The sequence below is a fragment of the Seriola aureovittata genome, chromosome 5, assembly GCF_021018895.1.
Source record: "Seriola aureovittata isolate HTS-2021-v1 ecotype China chromosome 5, ASM2101889v1, whole genome shotgun sequence".
NCBI classification, from domain to species: Eukaryota; Metazoa; Chordata; class Actinopteri; order Carangiformes; family Carangidae; genus Seriola; species Seriola aureovittata.
The window spans coordinates 23,978,823-24,002,998 of record NC_079368.1 but is presented as its reverse complement, the minus strand read 5'-3'; the positions used below and the strand labels follow the sequence as shown (position 1 = coordinate 24,002,998).

Sequence of the window (24,176 nt, the reverse complement as noted above, 5' to 3'; positions counted from 1 at the left end):
GGTTTTAATGATTCGGCGTCACTGCGTCACTTCCGCCTACTTGTTCCTGCCTCCCGACCGCTAAAACGAATGGACATTGATTCCAGCCATGTTGGAGAGGACAATTGTGTAAACCGTGGAAATTGTGTTTGACTCAATTTCACCAAAATACATGTATATTTATATTTTTTCAAGGTGTTACTACCTACATATATAGACCCTCAAACTCGTCACTCATTAAATGCAATTCAATGTGTGGACCGCCTACAATTATTGATTGACCTTTGTGTAATAAGTCCTGTTTATAACAATAATTCATATTGATATACATTTAGTTGGCAGTTTATAAGCTAAAACTAATACAGTCTAACTCAACTGACATGCTTTACCCTGATTGCCTGCTGTCTGTATGATAATGCGCGCACTTGTCTGTCTATACATGTATCTGTGCTGCAGAGTGTAACACAGTGTACTGAACAAAAATTCCCCGTCCTTGGCTATTAAACAATCTGATTCTGAATCTGAACTGTCCTACAAATGACAAAAATAACACTCTCAGAACTTTGTCTCTAATTTTCCTGTAGGCTAATGAGCCTACCAAACTACTTGGTTCTTTACAGAAAACTTACAAGAAATTATTAGAAAATAACATGTTTCCTTTTTAAATGAGCTATGAAACTGATCCAAGATAAGGCTGACAATAATTGGCAATCATGTCTGACAGGCAGTGGTGGAAGCACAGCCAGATTAACCTCTATGGGGCCCCTGCTGTGATAAAAAGACTATCACTGGCAGTTCAGAAGACAACAAATGAACCAGAGTAGTGCCACACCATTTCCTGAAGATGTTTTGTGTGATAGGGTGTATATATACATATATAAAGTTGCAACACTTTTCCGTATCTTACCCCAAACTGGTCAATCCAACCTGACCATTCTCAAATGCTCTTACCTAATTAATACATGTGTCTTGTCCTTTCCCCTAATTAGCTCATCCTTGTCTAGAGCTGGATTTGGGCAGTATTCTCTAAGTTTATGTCTTTCTCTACATCCTTATTTATAAAACCTTGGTTACCCTAGCAACAGAGTATAGAAGTGTCTCCTTATGGCCACTATCAGTCATAATAATGGCTAAATAGTAAACCATTGTATAACACTGAAGGTCTTTATGACCTGAACTCTTGCAACGTGAGTGAGGCCTGCAAAATAGAAAACTTTTTCACACCTGCTGCCTCCATTTCTCCATTAAGTATCATGAAACATCATAATGAATTGTTTTCTATGTAGAATAAAAAAAAGTCTTTAAAAATCTTGAATTTAACTTTACAAAATCTGCAGAATCCCTCAATATAGTTGGTCAAGGTCGAGCTATTTCTTACTGCTTCAGAATGTTTTATATGTCAACTTTTAATTAGCAAAGTAACTAATGATTACAACTGTCAGATAAATGTATTGGAGTGAAAAGTACAATTTCCATGTTAAATGCAGTGGAGGAGAAGTATAAACTGGCATTTGTAGTTAGTGGAAATTCTCAATTGAGATACAAGTACTTCAAAATGTATAAAATAGGTTATACGGAAAGAACACAATGAGCTCTGATTTGTTTGTTTTATTGATGAGTGATTAGTACTTGGTTAGACTGGCACACAGCGTCATTGATCACACAACCACGTCGCTGGTTTGTCACACACATACAGATGCACATTAAAAAGGATGATATTTTAGTACTGCCTTTTAACCCCTGAGTATATATGGATTCAGGCCACTTGGGAACAGGGCGACACAGATGAGACGAATGTCACAAGATTTTACAAAATAGAGAAAATTCTTCCAGAAAAAAAACCCGAGGTATTGGGGTACATCAGACATGAAAAATTGTACATTTTGCATTACATGTTGTGGCAGGGATTTCGTTTATATTTGGACGGTTACAAATTTGTGTTTTTAAGTGCAGATGCCGCAGTCTTTTTATACTTGTGGAATCTATTTAGAGACCACCAGGCATGATGTAGTTGGTTGCCATGGCGAGGATGGGGGCTCCTGTTGGGACACCGGGGAAAGGACCACTGGACCCAGCGATGTCAATGTGGGAGTACGGCAGAGGTGCGTTCGAGTCCACACCGTGCTGCGATGGAAATTCAGAAATGAAAATAACACAAGTTAATCACTGCACTTCTTCCATATTATATTTTGCATATTTGCAGATGAATAAAAATTTATTCGGAGAACGTGTGAGCACCTTGTCAAGCCCTGAGGCCATGATGAGGAAAGCTGCAGGGGCCTGATGTCCTCGAGGTGTAGCTGAGGACGGCAGGTTGTTGGACTGCAGGATGTCCTCGTATTCAGACTTGCCCTTGTGGAACTCGTAGTCCTCTCGCCGGATGCTGGACACCTCAAACACGTCGCCCAACACCTCTCCAGCTGCACGAAAGTGGAGCAAAGACCATGTGTTAGTTAATGATGGGGAAGAGAAATCTGTCTATGAAGCAAATTGTGCTGGGATTGAGACAGTGTATTATTTGATACAGTCACAATGGTGAAATCTGCTGGGCAGCCCGTGGTACTGCATGTGTAAGGAGGGATTAAATCCAAGAACATGATGAAACGGTACGAGTCATCTCACTGCTGCCATTATGAATATTTTATTCAATAATAGTTTTATTATAAAAATGAACCACTATTAAACAGAGTCTACAGGTCTGTCTTTAAACATGGAGGCAGAGCTGAGAGAGTGACACCGCTCTTTGGTCAATGGTCAATTTTGCTGAGGTATAAATACATACCTCTGCTTTGACGTGTTGATACTGTGTCATGTGGTCTGCTTTGAATGCAACTTCAATAGTCTTAGAGATTAGAGTGGCAAACAGCTAATAATTTCTAATTAAAATCCTCTCCAAAAATCAAAAGCTGTGACATTTATAACAATGAACAATACAAGATACTAAATTACCAAATAGTCTGTATGTCTTAAAGTGGTTGTGTTTATAATGATATTAAACAGAGAGCAGCTTGCAACTCTTTGCATTGGAGAAGAAGTAACAAATATTTGATAATCAATTTGTCATTAACCTAAATAAGTTTGCTAACAATCAAAAAATCAATTGATGGATTCTGGTTCAAATGAATGAACACAGGTGTTTCCATTCAAGTCACATTTTGCTTTGTAACTTTTTTTTCGTGTAGTTTGACAAAATAATTTTAATTTAAAGGATTACTCAATGGCTTTTCCCAGTGCTTTCTACCACATTTCAAAGTCTTCAATAGATGGAGGTTTCTCAGTTGTCAGTTATTACAACAACTGAGACAACTCCTAAAAAATGGACCTTGATATATTTAAACACTATTTAGTTTCCAAGACGATATATGAACTTTCACAATAAAATGAACTCTTTTCTTACCTTTCTGCCACTGAGCAGCATTCCCGCTGCGGTGGGCCGGCCCATTATCCATGATGATCTACAGCGAGAAATACTAAACTCAACTCTACAGCAGTGGATTATTTGAACTTTTTTGATGTTTAAATATCAACATCTCTCAGTAAAATGCAGTATTGTCTGTGCTTGAACGGTACTTACAGAGTAGTTGGGTCCCATGGCTCTGATGGCGTGACCAGTCAGAGTGGCGATAGTAAACAGCTCAGGAGAAGTCTCACATACCGCCTGCAGAAACAGATGACACGATCAGAAGGACAAGGGACCTCCTTAATAAACGAAAGAAAACTATTCTTGGTCATGGATTGGCTGAGCTTCACCTTGCTTGTAACTCAAGTTCAGAATATCTACGACATCTTAAAATAGATGAAACAACATATAAACAAATATGGTAGTTTTTGAAGCGGAATTTCCAGGATGAATCAACGTTTGACAGAAATATGTTTAAAATGTCACATGGAGGTGGGAAGATGTAGGTTATAATATGTCATGTGCTATGTAAACCATATATTTAATGGATCTAAGTCATGTGTTTAATTCACGTAGTGTATCGTTGATATTGTTGAGAAGCATAATAAAATGTCGTTACAAAAAAAAGAGGAGGGATGTAAGTGCAGAAAAGGGGTTGGACTGTAAGAAGTAATTATAATGAGATGTTCTGACCTTCTCCTTCATCTCACAGAGCAGGTCGACCATCACCATACGTCCCTCGGCATCAGTGTTCCCCACTCTCACTCTACGACCCGCACGGGAAACCACCAGTTCATCGGCCACGTAGCAGTCTGAGAAGATACACGCATGCACAGTCAGCTGAGGGAGAGAGAGCTGTAACACAGGCCTCGCTGAGAGAAGTAAAAAAAAAGACCCAGCATAAACACAAATAATGGAAAAACGTGAATTAAACTGACCTGAACCCACACTGTTCCTCACCATGGCCATCGAGCCAATAACCTTCAGATGCTTCGGCTTCAGCTTAGCTAAAATCTAGAAGGCAAGAGGGACATTACTGAAGCGGCAGAGCTGTAAACACGTCACTGAAGCTCAGGTGTAACCTGGATACCTGCGGTTGATTCCTGACCGAGAGGCACAAGTCCTGAAGGGCAGATTTTTATTTTGAAATCACTGAGCCAAACCCAGAGATCAGCTTCTCTATCTCCCTGAGGGTTTGTTATTCAGGTCACTCACCTGGAAGAAGCCAGCTACGGCAGCAGCTCCGCACTTGTCCCTGTGCATCCCAGCCATGAATCCACCGGCCTTGATGTCAGCTCCTCCAGTGTCGTAGGTGATGCCCTGGAAACACAACATAAGATCCAACCTCTATTCACTGAGAATTCAGTCACATAAAGATACAGTACATGCTAATTAAAATATGCACTTTATAGTTTTACTCATCCCAAAGTGACTCGTTCAAATGTCTTGTTTGTCCTATCAACAAATGAAAACCCTAAAGGGTTAGAGTGTCAAGAGTGTAAAGTCTTCACATTTAAAGAAACTGGAACCAGTAAATGTTTGAAATTTGAGCTTAACGACTATTACAATTATAAGAATTGTTTAAAAATAGATTATTTTTCTGTTGTTCAATGAATAAATTATTATTTGCATCTGTTTGTTCTAGATATATAGATATAGATAGATACACCACACTACACATTTGGTATCTGGCATGATATCACTCACTGATATCAAGGTAAACTTCAATCAATCACCAAACATGCAGCAAGTTCACCACCAACGTTCAATCCCAACCTTTCCCTAAACTATAGGTGGATGAAGCCATCACTTACAGCTCCAGAAAAACACTTAATAGCAGCTTTCTCCATGTACTGTAGCTTGCGCAACATAGTTTAAGTGTTTTCAACAGATGCGGTACATGTCCGAAAACTAAAGTTTAATGGCAACAAATCACCTAGAGTGACGTAGAGTATCTGCTGATGTTTGATCAACGTTCTTTTGGGGATTTTGTCCTGAAATTATCTTGTGTTTTAAAAAGGACACTTTGGTGAATATATGACTTGATATTTATTTCCAGAGTCAAGCTTTCCTTCAATGTTTTGGTGGTTCACAGACAGAAGTCCGACAGTTCCCTCTCACCTTTCCCACCAACATGAGTGTCTTCTGGATCGGCCCGTCTCCACAGTACTTCAGCCTGATGACTCTGGCCTGATGACGCGGTACACCTGTACGAGGAGGAAACTATGAATGAGTATGCAAACATCTTTAAAAACAGTTAGGTAAATCTGTGTCCAGAGTTTTGTTAATATGTGATGAAAACTAAATCTGTTCTCTTACTGTTGGCGCAGCGGTTGACTGCAGCCAGACAGGGATACTCTTTCTCCAGAGTCTTCAGGTTGCTCACCACTTCCACCTGCAGGTGAATAAACACAGGCACGTTCTTAAAATGTTGCTCAAAGTGCCAGTGAAGAACCAAACACCCACACAGTTGTTCTGGACGGTGACTGAAAATTATTTCTACACATTTTTTTTTTTTCTTAGGAGGAAAAATATAAGACTGTTGACTTTCTCCCACAAATAAAATATGGAGTATCATATGGTTTAATATTTCTTACTACCTGCACGGGGCTGTCCTTGAAGAGAGCCTGGACGTAATCAGCCGCGCGAGGAGCAGCCATACGCTCGGGGTCGGAGCCACCGATGTCACGACACGCCACTCTGGGGGGGGGGGGGGGGGGGGGAGTTAGTGAATGACATGATGTGATAAAATCTCTGCAGGAAATGAGATCAGGTATTGTGAGTCACCTCCCGCTCTCCAGAGCATCAGCTAGCTCCACCAGCCTCCGTCCTTGAGCCTCCTGTGCAGCCCACAGCCCCAGAACACACACCTTGAAGTCAGTGGGTTTCACATTCCCCTCCCTCACTTCAAGGGGCTGTTATGGAAAAGACAGAATGTAAAAAGTGAGTGATTTCCATAGACTTTCCATAGACTAGTCACTGCCCACATCATTCAAACTGGCAAAGTGGCACTTCTCATGACTGGTAAACAAGAACCAAGTGTGAACATTGCTTCTATCAGCTCCGGATGACGAGGAGTTGTTCAGTTTTTTTCTCACCATGTAGAGAGCCTGAAGGGCCCCGAGGGCAGCCACCAAGGTGCTGTTCTTATAGTCCTTGTGTGGAGGGCAGACCAACAGGGGGCGCTGCATGCCAGCTTTCAAGGCCCTGGAGCGACACACGGATGAGTAAGACAGGAAAGAAACTTGGGGTACATTAAGAATAGCAGATCTATAGGTCTGATTAATAAAACGACCACAAACTACTTTCTTTATTCTTTAGAAATATCTGAGTAAAATATAATATCTAGAACAAACAGATGCACATACATAACTCCTAAGTAAATAATAATTGATTCGTCGAACAACAGAAAAATAATCTATTTTTAAATTATTCCTATAATTGTTATTGTAGTTAAGCACAAATTTCAAACATTTACTTGTTATTTCCCCTTTTAGTCTGATTCATGGATAAGATTCTGAGAAGAGTCTTTCAAAAATAGTCACCGTTTACTCGTCTATCATCATTTCCAGAAACTACATAGTTTGATGTGAAATTTATTTAATTTCCACTTTTTCTAAAACATTTGAGCTGATAAATCATTTCTCCAAATTATAAAACATTCAAATCGCAGCCTGGATTACTAAACCAATTATTACAAACCAATTATCTACAAATTGGAGGCCATTAAGGGAGTTAAGATATAGCTGTGGAGATAAACCAGCATCATGAGACACTAAGGAGGGAAAAACCTCCATTCACTGACCGTTTGATGCCGTTGACTGCTGCATCACTGAAGCGCCTGATGTCATCGTAGTCACGGTTTACAGGGCCGGTGGAGGCAAACACCAGGCGGTTACCAGGGAGACCAGGGACCTTGATGAGCACCACCTCCTCCCCCAAACCGCTGTCCACCTGGAAGTAAAGTAACAGCACACAAGAAAACACAACCACATGTTATACCACCTCTCGTTTTGAGATTTGGAAGCAGAACAACACCCGAGAGAATAGAAACTTAGTGATCTCTTCTTCACTGTCCATCTTTGTTTACAGTGGTAGCACAAGACTGCTTGAGCAGTGGCTTATGATTAGCTGAACTCCTTAACTGAAGCCGTGTCTGTTTGTGATCTCTTGTTACTGGTTGCACATTATATGACACAGCTGAGGCCTGACAGGTGAAATCACCCAGTGGAGGAATATCTGAAGAATAAAAACATAAATTTTATGTAGCAAATCTTTTTTTTCTGCTTTCCTATGACCAATGCTTTAGTGGATAGGTGGCATGTCTGACTGTAATCCAAGTTAACATTGGGTTAGACTGGGACACATCTGATTAATACCCATATTGCAAGAACATAAAAGCGTTTCTTTATCCCACTAAACAGCAGTTATCTTATCTAAATTACACTTGGACTGAAAAAAACTTTGTTATTGAGTTCTAATAACTTAATTTCCACACTCTAGACATTTGACACATCACGTGTTCCTAACTTGAACATTTAAAACAAATAACTACAGTCCACACATAACATTTACAGCCCAATGCACAGATAAAGAAACGGCACAGATGCAAAGACAATACTGGATTTTTCCGTCCTACATGAGAACATATTGTGTTATTCTTGACAGTGCATTTCTAGATGTAATCGGTGTTTGGTGTGTGAGTGCATGTCAGTTTAGTGGGTGTAAAAGAGACAAAGGAAGAGCAGGTGAGATTAAATAAATCTTTTGTAGGTTTTTGGGGTTGACTGGCTGCAGGTGGTGGGAGAACAGATACTCACAGAGCTGTAGTCCTGCAGAGGAGCCTTCAGGCACTCGAGCTCAGAGGGCAACGTGTCATGGCTCTGGGTGACCAAGACGACGCCATCGAAACTAAAAAGAAGGAAAATGCGTTAGTCATCTGATGCTAACTGTCTGTTAAGATCTCTGTCAGAGAAAGAGGAAACACAGCATTTTTCCTGGTATACTCACTTCTGGTTCTTGAGGTTGGCGGTCCATTCGACAGGCTGGACACTGGAGAGAGAAACACACAAAAAGAACACGTCATTTCCTTCACTATATGCAATGGCAGCACTGCCTGACACAGATACGCTATCTCAGACGGTGATGCAATAGGACTCAGCCAGTTTTTATAATGCAGGTTAAAGATAACAAAGTGGATTAAGTGTGGAATCCAGCAAGACCTTTGAGATCTGATTTAATTTCAGCTGTGACAGGTTCACTTCTTGTTTCACTGCAGCAACAATGAAGACTTTGTGCCAAGTGTGCCACATTTTTTCTATTGTTGAAACAGGAATTTTCATCTGTTCAGCAGATCGCCAATCCACCCAAAGATTTTCAATGTTGATTTTGAACTATGTTTTGGATCATTGCCATGTTGCGTGATTTCAGTTTTGGTGTCTTAACTAACTGCAGGACATTTGCATCCAGAGTATAATCGGGTCCATTCTCCCCTTTATCTGTGCAATGTGTCCTGTGCAACAATCCAATCCAATCCTGCTTAAATTGGTGCCCAACCTTTCAGTACATGTCACACTTACTGTTTTATTATCATTTTTTAACTTAAGTTCATGAAATAAAACGTAACAGTGCGTGAACATTTGAAGAAAGGCTGATTTGTCTATTTCCTGCATGGTTTATATTTACTTCTCTTCACTTAAAGAATTTCTGTTTATAACAGATTTTCTTACACTCGTCAGACATTTTCGGGATCATATGACACCTGTGAATATAAGGAAATATAGTAATATTGGAAGTGAAACATGAGCAAAAAGATGGCTGTGTGGGCCCTTTTAATGGAAAATGAATCCACTTCTGTAGCAATATGAGAGGATCAGATGTTTCCGCTTTAAGCTGTGATTGAATAAACAAATGAATCACGATCACAGATAAATCAAATGACTAAATTAAACCAGCGGCCGCGTACATTATAGAGCTGTGGCTTAAAGTAGCGTATTAACATAAAATAAAAACCTTCTCTGAGTCTCTTTGTCTGATGTTTCATGCAAACGTAAAGCAGCACGTTAGAAACCCGTGAAGGCAACACGAAAACCGTTTAAAAATACAAACAGCCGTTTGTCTCACCTGGTGCACATTTTGCTTCTGCTTCTCCTGCTCCGCTGTCTTCGGGGTGAAAGAGGCAATCAGAGACCCGGGGACTACGGATCCTGCCCTACACTCTTCCCCGGTTGATCACATGATCCGTTAAGTTGCACTCGTGTTGCCTTCGCGGCCTTATCCTAGCTCGTTAATACGAAACATCCTAGCCGTAAAATGCTACTTTACTATGATTTAAGGGGCTTTTTGTCTCAAATAACATCAATTAGCAGTAGAGCAAAGCAACAAAATACATTTACTCAAGTACTATACTTAAGTACAGTTTTGAGGTACTTGTACCTTGCTAAAATTCCCACTGCATTTTAAGGCTCCTTAAAGGCTACACTCGGGAATTGTAGTTTCTTAAACTGATTAAAAACATAAAAAGCCGCATTAAGAGGAACGTATTATGCATTGTTAAACATAATATAATAAATATCACGAACACGCTTTGCCATTTGTGTCGGTTCAGTAATTTGTCTCGTTTCTGACAGGTCTGACCTCGTGGACTACAAACACAAACCGGAAGCAGTTAAAAGTAATGAATTCTGTGCAGAACCGGAGAGGTGAGTTTTAACTAGAGACAGTGCAAAGGGCAGGAGAAAAGTGGCAGCCGTCACAGTCATTCAGAAGTAACCCTAACCCTGAAATGCCATTTTACTGAGATAAGTCATTGCTACAAAGCTACAGCTCGAGCTGCAGGTAGGCAGTTACCAGCTACCGTGTTCATGCTTTTCTTATCGAGCTCATGATTTACAGCTCTGTAATCAAGCGATAGCCAATGATAATTGTACATTGTGTGGAAGACTTGCTGACATAATGGGTACTTGTCTCATTTTCGCAGCTTCTTCCTAAACTACTTTAGGACATAAAACAGTTCACAGTTCACATTATGACTTTGTTCTCACTTGGCTCGTGATTTTATGACTTCTGCAAGTTCCACACTTTTCCTTTAGACAATGATTTTCCCAGTAAACCTTTGAAATAACAGACATTTTCACAATGAAGTTAACAATGGAGTTTTTGTTCAAAGAAAAGCCAAGACATGGACAGGTCAATAATGTGACAGCAGGACCAGTGCAGAAATTATAATAATAATAAATTGAAACAGAACATTTTTTGATAATCAATCAAACTAATTTATTTATAAAACTGCAAAACTTTATCCAGCTCCAGCATCTTAAATGTGAGGCTGTGTGAAGTTTGACTTCACAATATTTGATGACATCTAACAAACAAGAAAATCAGTCTTTAAGACGCCCTCAGAGAAAGAACTCTCATTTGCTTTTTGTTTCACCTCTATTTTGTGTCTGCTTGTCTGTCACCTGTCATCACCTGCTTTCTGTCTTCTTCATTACTTTCATTTATTTTGTCCTCATTAGATGAGACTTCCTCTTCGCTCCTCTCGCATCTTCAGGAGTTTACTCTGTCTAAGCCAAACCACGACCCCACAGAGCCGAGGCCTGAGCGGTGCAGCCATGCGTCTGGTGCAGTTTCATCGCCATGGTGACGGAGGCATCAGAGTGGGAGTGGAGCAAGGCGAAGGGCTGGGTGTGGTGGATCTGAAGGCGTTTGACCCCTCCATGCCCTCAACCATGAGAGAGCTGCTGGAGCTGGGAGACAAGGGTCTGGAGTGTGCACAGAGGTTTCACACATCAGTCTTTTCTTTCTAAATGATCCTCATCAATCATCATCTTCCCTCATTATACTCTCTCTTGCTTCCAGATCATTGTCTTCCTCCCCCTCAACATAATCTCTGTTATAAATCCTGTTCATGGTTACCAGAATCTTCTTAAATCACCATGTTTTTCCTAAATAAATGTCATGTCCTAAATCTACAACCTTCTTGCTTAGATCATTTTTTTTCTAAATCCCCATCCTCTTTCTAAATAATAATCTTCTTGGATTATCGTTTTAAATCATGCTGATAGTAAAATATCACCATCACTTCTTAAATCAAGCAAAACCATTTTCCTACATCCACATCCCTTCCTTAATTAACAACTTCCTGTTCTTGATAAATAAATCTTATTTGTTAAAATCGTCTTCTTTGTGAAACATCATCTTCCTAAATGTACTTCTTTGACTCTTTGTTCCTACAACTTGACCTTCAACAACATCGTCTTCTTCTCCCTCTTCAATCAACTTCTGTCCTAAACCATCACGATCTTTCTAACACATCGTTGTCATCCTCCTCCTCAGAGCCTTGGCGTCCGGTCAGTGTGTGTTGGAGCGACCCGACATCCGTCTGCTGTCTCCTGTGTTGGCCCCGGAGAAGGTGGTGTGTGTGGGTATGAACTACCGCGACCACTGCCTGGAGCAGAACGCTCCGATCCCCAAAGAACCGATCATCTTCAGCAAGTTCCCCAGCGCCATCACAGGGCCGTACGATGACATTACACTGCCCCCAGAGAGCCAGGTGAGAGCAAGGAAGGAAATGTTGTCACTTCCAAAAGGTCAAACTGTGTTTCGAAGGGGGAGGGAAGACAATACATACAAACAACTCTTTTAGGTCTAATGTAATATCTTTCATGTCATGAGTAAAACTTTAAAATCAATTGTATAAGTAACAGGGAGCCAGTGGAGAGACGATAGAACTGGTGAAATGCGTGATTGATGAAAGCCTTGCTGCAAAGTTTTGGACATTTGCCGTGATGTAATGAAAGCATGGATGACTTTTTAAAAAAATCTTAAGGTTTAAGTTTCTACATTTTACAGTGTTCCTTCGTTAATTCAACAGGATGCAGCAGCATTCAAACAGAGATTTGACACTGAGCTGGGATCAAAAGAAACCCTGAGAGTTTTTACTCCGGCTTTAACAGTGTGTGAATGTAATTGTGCATCGTAATATCTGGGCAAATGAAAAGAATCAGTGTTGTCATAGTAAAGTTATAGAAGACTTTGAGAGATTTGACCAAGACACAATAAATTTAGCCTGTTGTTTGAGATTGAACTTCATCTTATTTTTTTATTTTATTGAAGTAAGAGTCAAGTCAAATTTGTGTAAGAAAATTACTGAGATATATTCATAATAAATCCCATTTTTTGTGCAAGATTTTTTTTCCTTATAGAAAAGGATGAGCACTATAAGACACTATCAAGACGTGTCACCATCATTACCACATACTAATTGTACTGCATACAGTACAGGACACAGTTTTTATATTTAATTGACCAAGAATCATACTTTAGTGTTTATACTAATGGGAGAAGATACAGCATGTGTGGTATTGAATATCAATAAGGAACAATAATCAACAGCAAAAATCAAGCATTTTTTTAAATGCATACTGACTGTTGTGAGTATCTTTCTGCTTTTGTGAACACACTAAAAACCTTTTAAGTGTGTAGTTTGGATTTGGGACACAGCTTTGGCTCTTTTTCATGTTCTGTTTGCTTCATCTTGGTCTTGTGTGTGTGTCTGAAGGAAGTGGACTGGGAGGTGGAGCTGGCCTTTGTGATTGGACGGCGAGGAAAACACATCAAGGTGAGAAAAACAACTTCAGCTCTGATGTCTGTGATGCTTTGATATTGCGACGAAGCATCTACTCAGACTCCATTTCCACTCCTCTTGTTGTTCAGGAGGAAGACGCTCTCTCCTATGTTGCTGGCTTCACTGTGGCCAATGACGTGAGCGCGCGTGACTGGCAGATGAAGCGCAACGGGAAGCAGTGGCTGCTGGGAAAAACGTTTGACAGCTTCTGTCCTCTCGGCCCTGCCTTAGTAACCACCGACGCTGTGAACGGTGAGAGGGAACAAGAAACCACAGCGGGGAGAGCGAGACAGAGAGGGGAAATTAAAGGCAGTCTGGTGAATCCTGCAGTTATCTGTGATTTGTCCGTCAGCAGCCTCGCTCAGTTAACAAGCTGCAATTCAGTGAGAAGTGTTGCTTTCTTTAGCTGATTGGAGCAGCAGGGGAAACACAACTGAATGATAATGGTGGATATCAGTCGAAATGGATTTCTACGGTTAAAAATATTCTTGGTGAATGTGGGCTATTATATTTGTGGCACAGTCACGGAGATATCAATTCAGAATACTTTCAATTTCAAGTTAACACCGTCTCAAAGATGTGGCTCTTCAGGACTTGCATGATGACGTCAATAATAACCCTCAGTTTAATAACTACAGACTGTTTAAGATTGGATTTTTTATTTTGGAGAAAAAAAACGAATTTTATCTTGGTTACAAATGAAATTCACAAATGGTTGTTGCTGAATCATGCACAGATTCTCTGCCTTTCCTCACAGTGGCTTTACATATGTTACAGAAATTGATTTAATTAAAAGTAAATATACCAAACTAAATTAATATTCTATTCACCATATCGTCATAATGGCTTTAGATTTTATGATTTCTTTGGCGTATTTCCGCCCAGTAATTTATACATTTCAGGTCTGAATGCAGGTCAGTCCAGTATCATCCTGTTACAACACCAGACAGTGGAGCATCACCGACTGTAGGCTGTAATATTTCTCTACGTGTAGCATCACAGTGGGAAATCCTTTATTGTATTTTTGTACGTTTCTGTAAAGTGAAAGCAGCCAAGTCTGTGCAGCTGAGGGAGTTTGGTGAAGTCACAGAAACAAGTGAGTGTTTAAGGACAAGAAAATGAATATGTTCTTGGTCCAATAAGTGACAACAGATTAATTAAATGATCTTACAGCATTAATCCAAGCACCGCTAAACTTGAAAAATTATTCAACACAATGTATATCAAATAATCAAATTGTTTAAATAACAGCTCCTTTTAGGTTACTATGGCAGAGTGTTCTTTTCTTCTTTATTGTCATATATTTGCACATTACTGGGTACTTTATTTCTGTTTCTTCTATTTTCATGTGTGACTATGTCCATTCACCTTCTTGAGGGGTCGTCATGTAATAAGTCCAGGTCTACAGCCACAAACAGGAATATCAGCTGTCCTGCTTTTTGTATCATTCCCCCTCCAGACCCTCACAACCTGGGCATCCGCTGCCTGGTCAACGGAGACACAGTCCAGAGCAGCAACACTGATCAGATGATCTTCAAGACAGCCGCGCTGGTCGCCTGGGTCTCCAAGTATGTCCGCTCACCGTCACTGCTCATGATGATGGTGTCTGTGCATGAGAACTCTACAGAGGCACTGCATGTTTTAAGAACAGATTTACATAATAAATACAGAGCTTTTACATTTTTCCGCCTCAGTAACTCGTGCTGAGAGTGCAGTTTCCATTTAAGAAATAATGCAATTTGAATTGTGACAGAAAATGAATCCAAGAAAAAGGGGACTGTGCGAGCAAATGGGCTCTGTTTCGTGACTGACTTGAAGCTGAAATTACATGATTCAGCAAAGACTTATCCGCCATGGCTGGCACCCTTTTACCCTAAAGCTTTCCGGCCAAATGGGGCGTTCACTGATCTGATCTGAGATTCTTGGATGGAAAAGCCTCTTGCTTTCTGCCCTGACTCACTGGTGACAACGCCATTCTTTCCACATTCGATAGCAAGTCCTCGAATCTTTATGCTAATGTATATCACTCTGTCTCTTTCCTGCTCCTGAGTCTGAGCCTCCACTGTGTGTGTTTTTGTTTCTCCTCTGTCAGGTTTGTGACATTATCTCCAGGAGATGTGTTCCTGACAGGCACCCCTCCAGGCGTGGGTGTATTCAGGACGCCACCCGTCTTTCTCAAGGTGATTTCATGGATGAAACTAATTAACATTAAAAATTATAGAGCTGATTTGCTCACATTCATGTGTCTGTAGCTCCGGTTTTACTTTCACTTCATCCAAAACACAATCTTAATAGATATTAAAGGAGTATTTTAACGGGGTGTTTAACTGTTTTTTCATTTCAGAAAGGAGACGTGGTGGAGTGCCAGATAGACCAGTTAGGCTCTATAGTCAACAGAGTGGTCTAACGCCCAAGACAAACTGCTGAAAACAGCAACAATCCATGGAGGAATGTCAGCCGTTAAACAAACTGCACTTCTGATCGCCTGCTTCACACAATGAATTACTATTTCCAGTTAATGTTTCATAATCATTTTTTTTTTTTTTTTTTTTTTTTTACTTTTCCGGCTTTTACTTTTGATTGTGTGCAGATGTGTAATAAGTGTATGTTTCCTGATGAATGTTTTAGTCATGATACTTCACTAACTGCGTGGAAGGAAAACGTGTTATTTTTTACTATGTGGATGTGTACAATGTAATTACATGAGTCAACATGGTGTTTGCAGCTCAGCCAGTTACTGAGTCACAGTCATCACCAGCTGTAAAAATACCCTCTATCAACAGTCACGCACTCATGCTACACAACAGACACTGTGAACCTCCGCACTTATTTCAGTGTGAAAAACAAAAAAGTATTTCTAATTATATTTAATATTCAGGATGATAAATCAGGCATAAAACTTTTCTACTAACTTTCAAACAGCAAACTTTCTCATAAAAAGAAAGCAGATTTCTAGTGATGGGGAAAAATTCAATTTAATTAAAAATATGCTGTCCTCAATATTTGTCGCTTGCTTTGCCTGCGAGAAAATTCTTCATAATTACTTCGATCTGGGTTTTGACTCGTCTACCTGCTCGCTTCATTTTTGCTCAATTCGCTGAAGTTGAATTTTTTCACGGATGAAGACGAGCTTTAGGGAAACCCCAGGACTGAACAGACCCATTTACATTTTTCAATACTGTGATGAGGTGACGTGTTGAGCCTGGTAATTATGTCTGCCCACTGAGTCGCTTGATTGTGTTAAAAATTATTACTTACAAAATTAGGGATTACGTTACATTAATTTGGAAAATTATTTTTTCCAAAGCAGCTTTCAGTTTTCTCAAATGATGTTGTACATTGGGAGTAATTTGGGGTTCAGCTTCTTGCTCAGGGACACTGGGCATCAAACCACCAATTGGGTTTTTTTGTAAATATGAAAGAATTTAAAATCAGTCAAGACCGATGTATTCACAGCAACAATTGAATATGAAGTTCATTTATATCATAAATCTTTCAAGAAAATTTTCTGTGCAGGACGCTCTTCTGGCAAATTATAGAAATATACTCAGTTGTCACTTTAATCAGCACGCTAAGATAAAACTAATGCAGTGAAGGTTATGATGTTGTGATGCTGCATCTACCTTTTCTTCAGCTGTGTCTCAATACCATACAACGTACTGCCTGTGAGCAGCGTAAACAAATATTTAGAGTGTAGTGTTTTTACAAGAAATCAATATGCTTCGCAGTTTTATACACGATTCTTCAGTCATTTGATCAAACTGAGACTATAAACTGCCACGGCCAATTAATCAAAAGAAACAGACTTATTATTTGTTTTTAAGGTGTTCTTCAAGCCGTTTCATCACCATCACAAACTAAACCATGAATTCTTTCCAGCTGTGAGCAGCTCCTCTATTGTTGGAGAATAATGTCCACATCGCTTTTCCACTGAACACACACACTCAAACCTGCTTAGCAGTAGTGTGTAGTATGGATTCGGGACCCCGCTATAGCAAAGGGCGTGTGTGACTACTATTTAGGACGCAACAGTATCGTCAGTTTAACACTGGGTGGCAATAGAGTTTCACAGTCAGTGAGAGCTGATGAACCGCAGCTTTGATGAGTGCTCGGTTTAGGAGGGTAAAAAAGAAAAAAAAAAACAGCCGCTCCGCCTCTTGACTGCACAAACAGTCAGCTGTGAACTCCAAAATACTAACGCCTGCCAGAAAAAGCTCTGCCCCGTTCAAAGCGAGGCATCGATTTGTCTCTGCGTCTTGGTGTCAAAAGGTCTACATGGAACAGACAGACTCTCCTGAGGTCTGAGTCAGCACAGAGAGCTCTACATTCAGGAGAGCAACCCAGAATGATGAGCTGTTAGGAATAAATCTATAGGAATGGGAATATTATAATATACTGCTGTAAAAGAGTTTAGTTTGTGAACGTGAAACCCACTCTGCGTATGTGCTGGATTTATGATGAAATAACGTTTATTTATTTGAACGAATCAATTTGTGAAAAACCAGAAAAAAGAACTAAAACATTTCCAAATGTAACAAACTAAACTTCTGCAGCCTTCATCACAACATAAACATGGTCGAAACACAAGCTGCACTGAGCATCATCATCCTACAGTGAGTCCTCACAACTGATTACAGGGACTTCATAATCCTCGTCCCCTGTGGCTTTATGCTAATGCTATTACTAAAGATAAACTTAAAATCAATGTCTCATCACTGAAAAATCAAAACGCAATTAACCTAAAGGCACGAGCATCCTGGCTCAGCATGACTGAACACAAGTTTCTCTGACACGAACAGAAGATGAGGTCAGACTCTGCAACAAAACAAAGCTGTGTCGAGGCCTCGAGTCACACTGCTGAGTTAAACACATTAATTGTAGAGGTACTGTGAGATGAAGCGGTGCAATTTCTGCCTGTTTTCTGACAGCTGGAACAAAGAGCCGATACCCAGGAAGACGCCTCCCTTCTGGCGCTCCTCCGAGAGAACCTGAAGTGAACATAAACACGCAGCACCGTCAGGACACTCGCGACCGCAACACTTTTTGTTCAGTAACCTTTATTTGGACACTGAACGCACGCAGCTTTTCTTATCTTTGGTGGTGTGCTTTTTGTACAAGGACAAATAAAAAAAAAAACACTGAAGTAATAAAAGAGATAAACACAAGACCCTTCAAAACAAGAACACATCAAAAATGAAAAAGAAAAAGAAAACTAAAGATGTTACATAAATAACACTGAACCACCTTATTCACTCAGCAAGGTCTGAAATAACAAGGCGAAATGAGACAGCCAAACTTCAGACTGTACTGTCCTGCTTTTTGTTTTAGAGCTGCATTAACACCAGAAAGAAATTTCCCCTTTGATTTGATCTTAAATATCAAGACGTCTTGACATCAGGGATTGGAATTATCTGTCAATTCCCAGAGACAAGCACAATAACGATGATTTCTGACTGATAACCTTGATAAGAAAGCTAATAATTGCCTCATGAGATCTTGGCAGATATATAGGTCAATGATGCTCTATTTTTAAAGGCAGTGTTTAAAGGCAGAGATTCCCAACCCGCAGACTGAGAGAGGAGACTGATGGGCGCTGACACTGTACGTTGAAAAGGCTGAGTGGTGAAATGCTTGAGCGAGGAATTTGTGCTAAAACATTGATTTTATATACTTAAAAAGATTTAAGATTTATGAGTGAGTTTCTCCATTTTTCAGACTTTCTCCAGTTCCTCTGTTTTTAAGTTGGTGCCAATCAGTGAGTTCGCCCTTCTCCTTTTCATTACTCCTTGCTGTTTGCAGAGTTGGTGCATATGGCGATAACAGACGCTCATATTCCTATCTGCAAGGCAAACCATTTGCTGCTCTCCTTCTTTCGCTGTATGAAAAACAACTTTCACAGACTTGAAATTTGCCGCAGATAATCCATCACAATAAACATAAAGCCTTTATCTGGTCTCGTCAGAGTTTCGGTTTAATCCTCAATTCATTGTGCCAGAGAAGAGTTTTCCTATCAGGTCACCTCACAACCCACAGGAGGAAAGGGAAACATGTCACTGAGGAACCCTCAAAAATAAGCTGCCTTACTTGTATAACCCCAGCCAAGTATTCAGATCCTCCCCTTTAATAAAATTACCAAAACCTCAATGTAAAAGTATTAAATTACAAGTAAAAGTTCTGCATTACTTAAGTACAGATGTATTATCTGCAAAATGCACTTAAGTTATCAAAAGTAAAAGGAACTCAAGGGCAGAAAACTTGGTCTTGTGAGTGATGTGTTGTTGGTACTCAGAGGCGGAGCAAGATTTAACTACTTTACATTTTGCTGGGTAGATTGATCTATATCAACAAATCATATTTTATGATCTGATTATATTGTTGATCATATATTTTGTGTGTAAAATAAGTCACTAAAGTAACTAGTAACTATAGTTGTAAACTAAATGTAGGGAAATACAACATTTGCCTCGGAAATGTAATGAAGTTAAAGTGTAAAGTGACATTAAATGAGAATTAAATCAAGCACATGCACATTAGAATTGTGAGTAAGTGCACCACTGATCTCAGCTATGTTTTTATTTAGAGATGTCTTTGTCATCCCACAGGGTAATTAAATGAAATATATGTTTTATGTTATAAAAACCAAATTTAAATCCAGGATACTTGGAAACATAATTTGGGGGAAATGTAAAATAGATACACAATAATAGGATTAAAAGTCCATATAACACACTCATTAAAGACTCAAATATGAAATGTAGATCACTTTGCCACAGTAAAAAAACCTTAACCTGCCTGTAATACTCTTTTCCAAATTCTAATTTTAAATCACTTGTGTCCTTGGCCCAGTGAATCCTCTTTATAGACTGACGTTTCTGCTTAAACATGATTGGATATGGCTGGCTCAAGTCAGGCTGAGTTCCTTTCTTGTTGCATCAAAATCAGGTTGGATTCCCGTCCACGTCGAGTTGGAGGGTCAAAAATATGGTTGAAAAACTTTGTCAGCGGTCGACCGATCATTAGCGATTTGGGGGATTTGGGCTGTATTCAGGTTCACCTGCGAACAGGTTGATGTCAGAACTGAATTTTCTGGGAGTTGGACTCTGCCTAAACTTTCTGTCCTGAGTCTAGCTTTAATTCTCGGTAGACAGACAGATTTAGAGAGACAGAGACACACACACACACACACACACACACACACACACACACACACACACACACACACACACACACACACACACACACACACACACACACAGGCTGTCACTCACCCCCAGGTCTATTAGTGTTCTAACTGCGGTGTGTGCAGCCTCCTCGGAGCAGGTCTCTGTGAGATATGGCACAAAGGCACACATGAATCAAAAGAACAGACAGATATCCAATATAGAAAACCAGGTCAGGATAACAGAACAAAGCCATTACCAGTGGGACTGATGGAATTTTTATACTGTGTATTATTGAAGGGTGTCATTTGGGTAGTTTCTGATTGTCTTATATGTTTTTAAAGAAGAAGAAGAAGAAGAATAGAGCATGTGATGTAAGTGGGGGAGCTGCTGGGTGTTTCTTCTTCTGTCTCTGCTGACTTGTTACAACACACACTGAATCAGTGGGATGAGGCAAAGCTACAAGCCTAAAGCTACGCTTTTAAAGATCTTTATGTGTGGTGGGATATGAGTGTGTGTGCTTTTGGGATGGGGGATGTCAGGTGGCGCTCACCGTAGTGCTGTTTCTTCTTACTTGCTGTGTCACACAGATAGGAGTGTATCTGAGCCACAAACTCTTTTTCTGAAGCAGGAAAGACATGAAAATGGAGGCAAACATTCCCGACAATCTAAAGTCATTGTATGAAGTTATATACTTTTCCTTTTTTTTTTTTTATCTGTATCAAATAAAAATGAACACCAGGAAAAGATAACTGTCATAGCCCTGTAAAGATGCACTACATTTACCTGGCAGAGGTGTGTCTATGAGGTCCAGTCCTGTCACGGTCCAACACAGTGCCCTCAGATGTCCAGCTAGCATACTGCAGAGGAAGAAGAGCATCTCCGGACACTGACTTGGCTGGCCTATCTAGAAAAGTAGACAGAGATCAGAAATGGCAAAATGAGGATGAGGGCAGAGCTGGAATGAAAGTGAATTTTCCACTACAATGAGCACAAAGTGAGAAGTCACTGTCAGGATAAAATACAGCTGCAGGATGTAGAGGTATAATGCTTTCTGTGTTGAGCTCAACACTTGCTAGGGCAGCATACTTTTCTGCAGGTGTCCCAGGGTGAAATCCCGGTGCTATCAAAGTAGATTTTATATTTTCTTATGTGGATTAAAACATTTAAGTTTTTATTCTCATGTACATTAAAACAAGTGCCACTGCATGACGTGTGTCTTACTGAACCAGAGTGTTAAGACAGGAATTTTGTCTTCCTTGTCATGTGAAGACAATGGTTACATCTGTATATAGAAGGGATGGACAGAATGACTGAAGCACTTAACAAAATATAACAACTAAGCAAGCTCCTAAAAAGTGCCTGAACCACTGTGAGCCTTCAGAAGAATTTCCGTCCTCATACGTAAACTGAATTGCATATAGCAGATAATACACAACATGGCCAAAAGTATCTGGACCCGCAAACATTACAACATACAGTGCGTTATTTTAACTGCACACCTGCATGCTGACTCTTAACCACAAATTTATTCAAAGAGGTGATGTTTAGTAAGGTAGAAATGATTAAAACTGGTTACCACAGCCATGTATATACCTATAGTCTGTGTGATGATGAGTGTGATTAAGCATCCGACCCTCACAGGGTGATAAACATATTAAAACAATTAAATAAAATAAATATTCAATACATGTACGTATAACTATTAAATACATTAAAATAAGATCTAATTGAAATGCTAAGCATTTACATAAATATTGGGTTTGAGTGCAGTGATAGTGATAGTGTTAGTCTTTTCACCCAAACATGTAATTCAAAAACATTGGGGATTAATATGCTTCTATTACAGCCTCCACTGCACTGAGGAGACTTCAGAAAGATTTTAGAGCCTGACTACAGGGATTTGTTCCCATCGAGCCACCAATAACATGAGGCACTGAGATTGGATAATGAGACCTGGGTCGCAGTCAGCATTCTCATCCCAAAAGTGTTGGATCTACACAGACGTCTTTCACACCAAACTGGGAAAACTATTTCTTCATGGATGTCGCTTTATGCACGGGGGCGTTGTTGTGGTGAGGGCCTTCCCCAAACTGTTCCAACTCAAAGTTGGAAGCACATTTTTGTCTGAAATATCAATATACATGCTGTAAAATTTCCAAACCATAGATACAAAATAGTATGTGGACTGTGAAAGGTTGCATACTGGACAGTTCTTACATAAGGAAATCCTGTGGCTGTTTGAGGGGTTCAGAAGCTGCTTTGTATTCATGTATGCAAACATTTATCATAAAGACTGAGTTAACAGTTACATTTGGTAATGAGGGAATCCATAAAACTGGGGATTCACGGGGTTCACTTTATAAATAGTTTAACAGTGTGTGGGGCCATTATAATCATGTAATATGGAAATATATGAGAGCAGACTTTATATTGTAGATTGCAGCTGGTTCTGTGAATTTGCCTGATATTCCTTGGTCATTACACAGCCATACAAAAACCACTATGAAATGTGAAGTCTCTCAAGGGACGAATGCTCATACCAGTGCAGCATCCTCAACAGTTTGCAGCAGAGATTATGGTTTGTTTCTGCTATCTACACATGTGAACTCAAAGATCAGATCAGTTTGTATTTGTCCTTTTGTTCTCCTTGCAATGCACTTTACAAAATGTGCTTAAAAATATAAGAATCAAGACTTAATAACAGTGACATTTCTTTCAGCCTGATTTTTAAAATGGAGCTCATCCAATCTTTCAGTGAGCAGTAACCATTTGGTCAATGAGGCTAATTCGATCAGTGTTTAAACAATCCTTATGTTAAAAGAACCAATACACAGTAGAACTTTAAAATCTAAATGAGAGAGAGACAATCGGAAGCACACAGAAAAACAACTATTAGCTGGGTTGTACTGAATAAAAGCACGTGATGACAAAAAGAGCAATACAGCAGCTATGAACGAGGCCAGAGAGGCTGCTTGGCAAATAATTACTGGTGGACTGAATATGCAAGTGGATGAAATGCACTTGCAGCATAATATTTATACAATCCAAATGAGCAATTTTTAAAGAAGTAAGTGGCTCCAAAAGGACATGGTGGCAATTAAAGCTGTAAACACGAACATATCGGCCACATTAACTCATCAGATATATCTGTATCAAGAATCACCGCACTGGTCCGAAACCAATGGAAAGCCAGTACAGATGATAAGGCCTACAAATCTTATCAAGTGTGTGACTTTATTGACATTTATATTACCTTTTTATCAGTACCACCACACTGTATATAATAGTGTCTGAGGAATTGATGGATCGGTTAACTAATCAATCAAAGTGTAATTAAAATTTTTGCTCAAACTGACAGTGGTCAATGTGCTTCCTCGCTACTGTGGCTAACAGCAATAATGATCATAAATAATAATAATGCATAATAACTCTTCAAAAAATGATTAAACAGCCTCCTGCAACAGAATCTACTGCTCCACCAGTCTCACTCATAGTTTATAAATCTGCCAACAGCATCACATTCAAAAAGAGTTTAGGCAAACATCACTGTCTACAACCCACAAGAAAAAACATTAATACGACATTTGTAAATTAAATTGAAGACTTTCTTAATAACTTCTGAGAGAACTGAATTCAGTGCTTTTTAAGATTTTTCAAGAGCTGCAGATGCACTGATTACATAATTAATCCGGCACAGAGCAGTGGTCCAGCTCAGTCACAGTTCTACAAAGGCTTAGGGTCATTTCATTTTTAAGCTGCACGCCCTCATGTGTATGTATAGTATAGAATACACAGACGTCATGTTAGCGGGTAGTTGCTGCTTTTACTAGTGGAGGGCTTTCATCTGAAAAAATAATGTAAGCTGAGGAGCAATCTAAATAAATAAAGAGCCTTTGGGAAAAAAAAAGAGGTTATACACGTCAAAAAAGATGCCTACACAAGACCAGGGCTCTTCTTGAGAATTAGATACTATAGCAGCTTAACCTGAAGTGAATTTACTCAGTTA

The 24,176-nt window shown here is 39.6% G+C and overlaps 3 protein-coding genes across 6 annotated transcripts in view; 1 reads left to right on the top strand and 2 right to left on the bottom strand.

Moving 5' to 3' along the window:
* Nucleotides 1-1,572: 1,572 nt before the first annotated feature.
* On the bottom strand, nucleotides 1,573-9,608 carry zgc:152830 (uncharacterized protein LOC767682 homolog). Its single transcript, XM_056377424.1, has 16 exons — nucleotides 9,503-9,608; nucleotides 8,390-8,431; nucleotides 8,200-8,290; nucleotides 7,185-7,333; nucleotides 6,478-6,586; nucleotides 6,167-6,294; nucleotides 5,980-6,079; nucleotides 5,699-5,774; nucleotides 5,501-5,586; nucleotides 4,595-4,699; nucleotides 4,318-4,393; nucleotides 4,073-4,191; nucleotides 3,554-3,637; nucleotides 3,377-3,434; nucleotides 2,218-2,399; nucleotides 1,573-2,103 (listed from the first exon to the last, which is right to left on the bottom strand). Exons 1-16 carry the CDS (start codon nucleotides 9,511-9,513, stop codon nucleotides 1,966-1,968), a joined length of 1,554 nt encoding a protein of 517 aa, XP_056233399.1. The 5' UTR covers nucleotides 9,514-9,608; the 3' UTR covers nucleotides 1,573-1,965.
* A 448-nt stretch (nucleotides 9,609-10,056) lies between these two features.
* fahd2a (fumarylacetoacetate hydrolase domain containing 2A) lies at nucleotides 10,057-16,007 on the top strand. The gene is made up of 8 exons (XM_056377176.1): nucleotides 10,057-10,216; nucleotides 10,897-11,159; nucleotides 11,717-11,933; nucleotides 12,942-13,001; nucleotides 13,097-13,259; nucleotides 14,467-14,575; nucleotides 15,100-15,187; nucleotides 15,352-16,007. The coding sequence occupies exons 2-8, from the start codon at nucleotides 10,897-10,899 to the stop codon at nucleotides 15,412-15,414; spliced, it is 963 nt and encodes a 320-aa protein (XP_056233151.1). The 5' UTR covers nucleotides 10,057-10,216; the 3' UTR covers nucleotides 15,415-16,007.
* A 148-nt stretch (nucleotides 16,008-16,155) lies between these two features.
* Nucleotides 16,156-24,176, bottom strand: part of gpat2 (glycerol-3-phosphate acyltransferase 2, mitochondrial) — a 111,184-nt gene continuing 103,163 nt past the window's right edge. For all 4 annotated transcript variants that reach the window (XM_056377171.1, XM_056377174.1, XM_056377173.1 and 1 more), the window contains 4 exons: nucleotides 20,954-21,074; nucleotides 20,721-20,789; nucleotides 20,276-20,331; nucleotides 16,156-17,995 (listed from right to left, as the gene is read on the bottom strand). In XM_056377171.1, coding sequence (XP_056233146.1) covers nucleotides 17,879-17,995; nucleotides 20,276-20,331; nucleotides 20,721-20,789; nucleotides 20,954-21,074 — 363 coding nt within the window. In that variant the 3' untranslated portion in view covers nucleotides 16,156-17,878. The remainder of the gene's footprint in view (nucleotides 17,996-20,275; nucleotides 20,332-20,720; nucleotides 20,790-20,953; nucleotides 21,075-24,176) is intronic.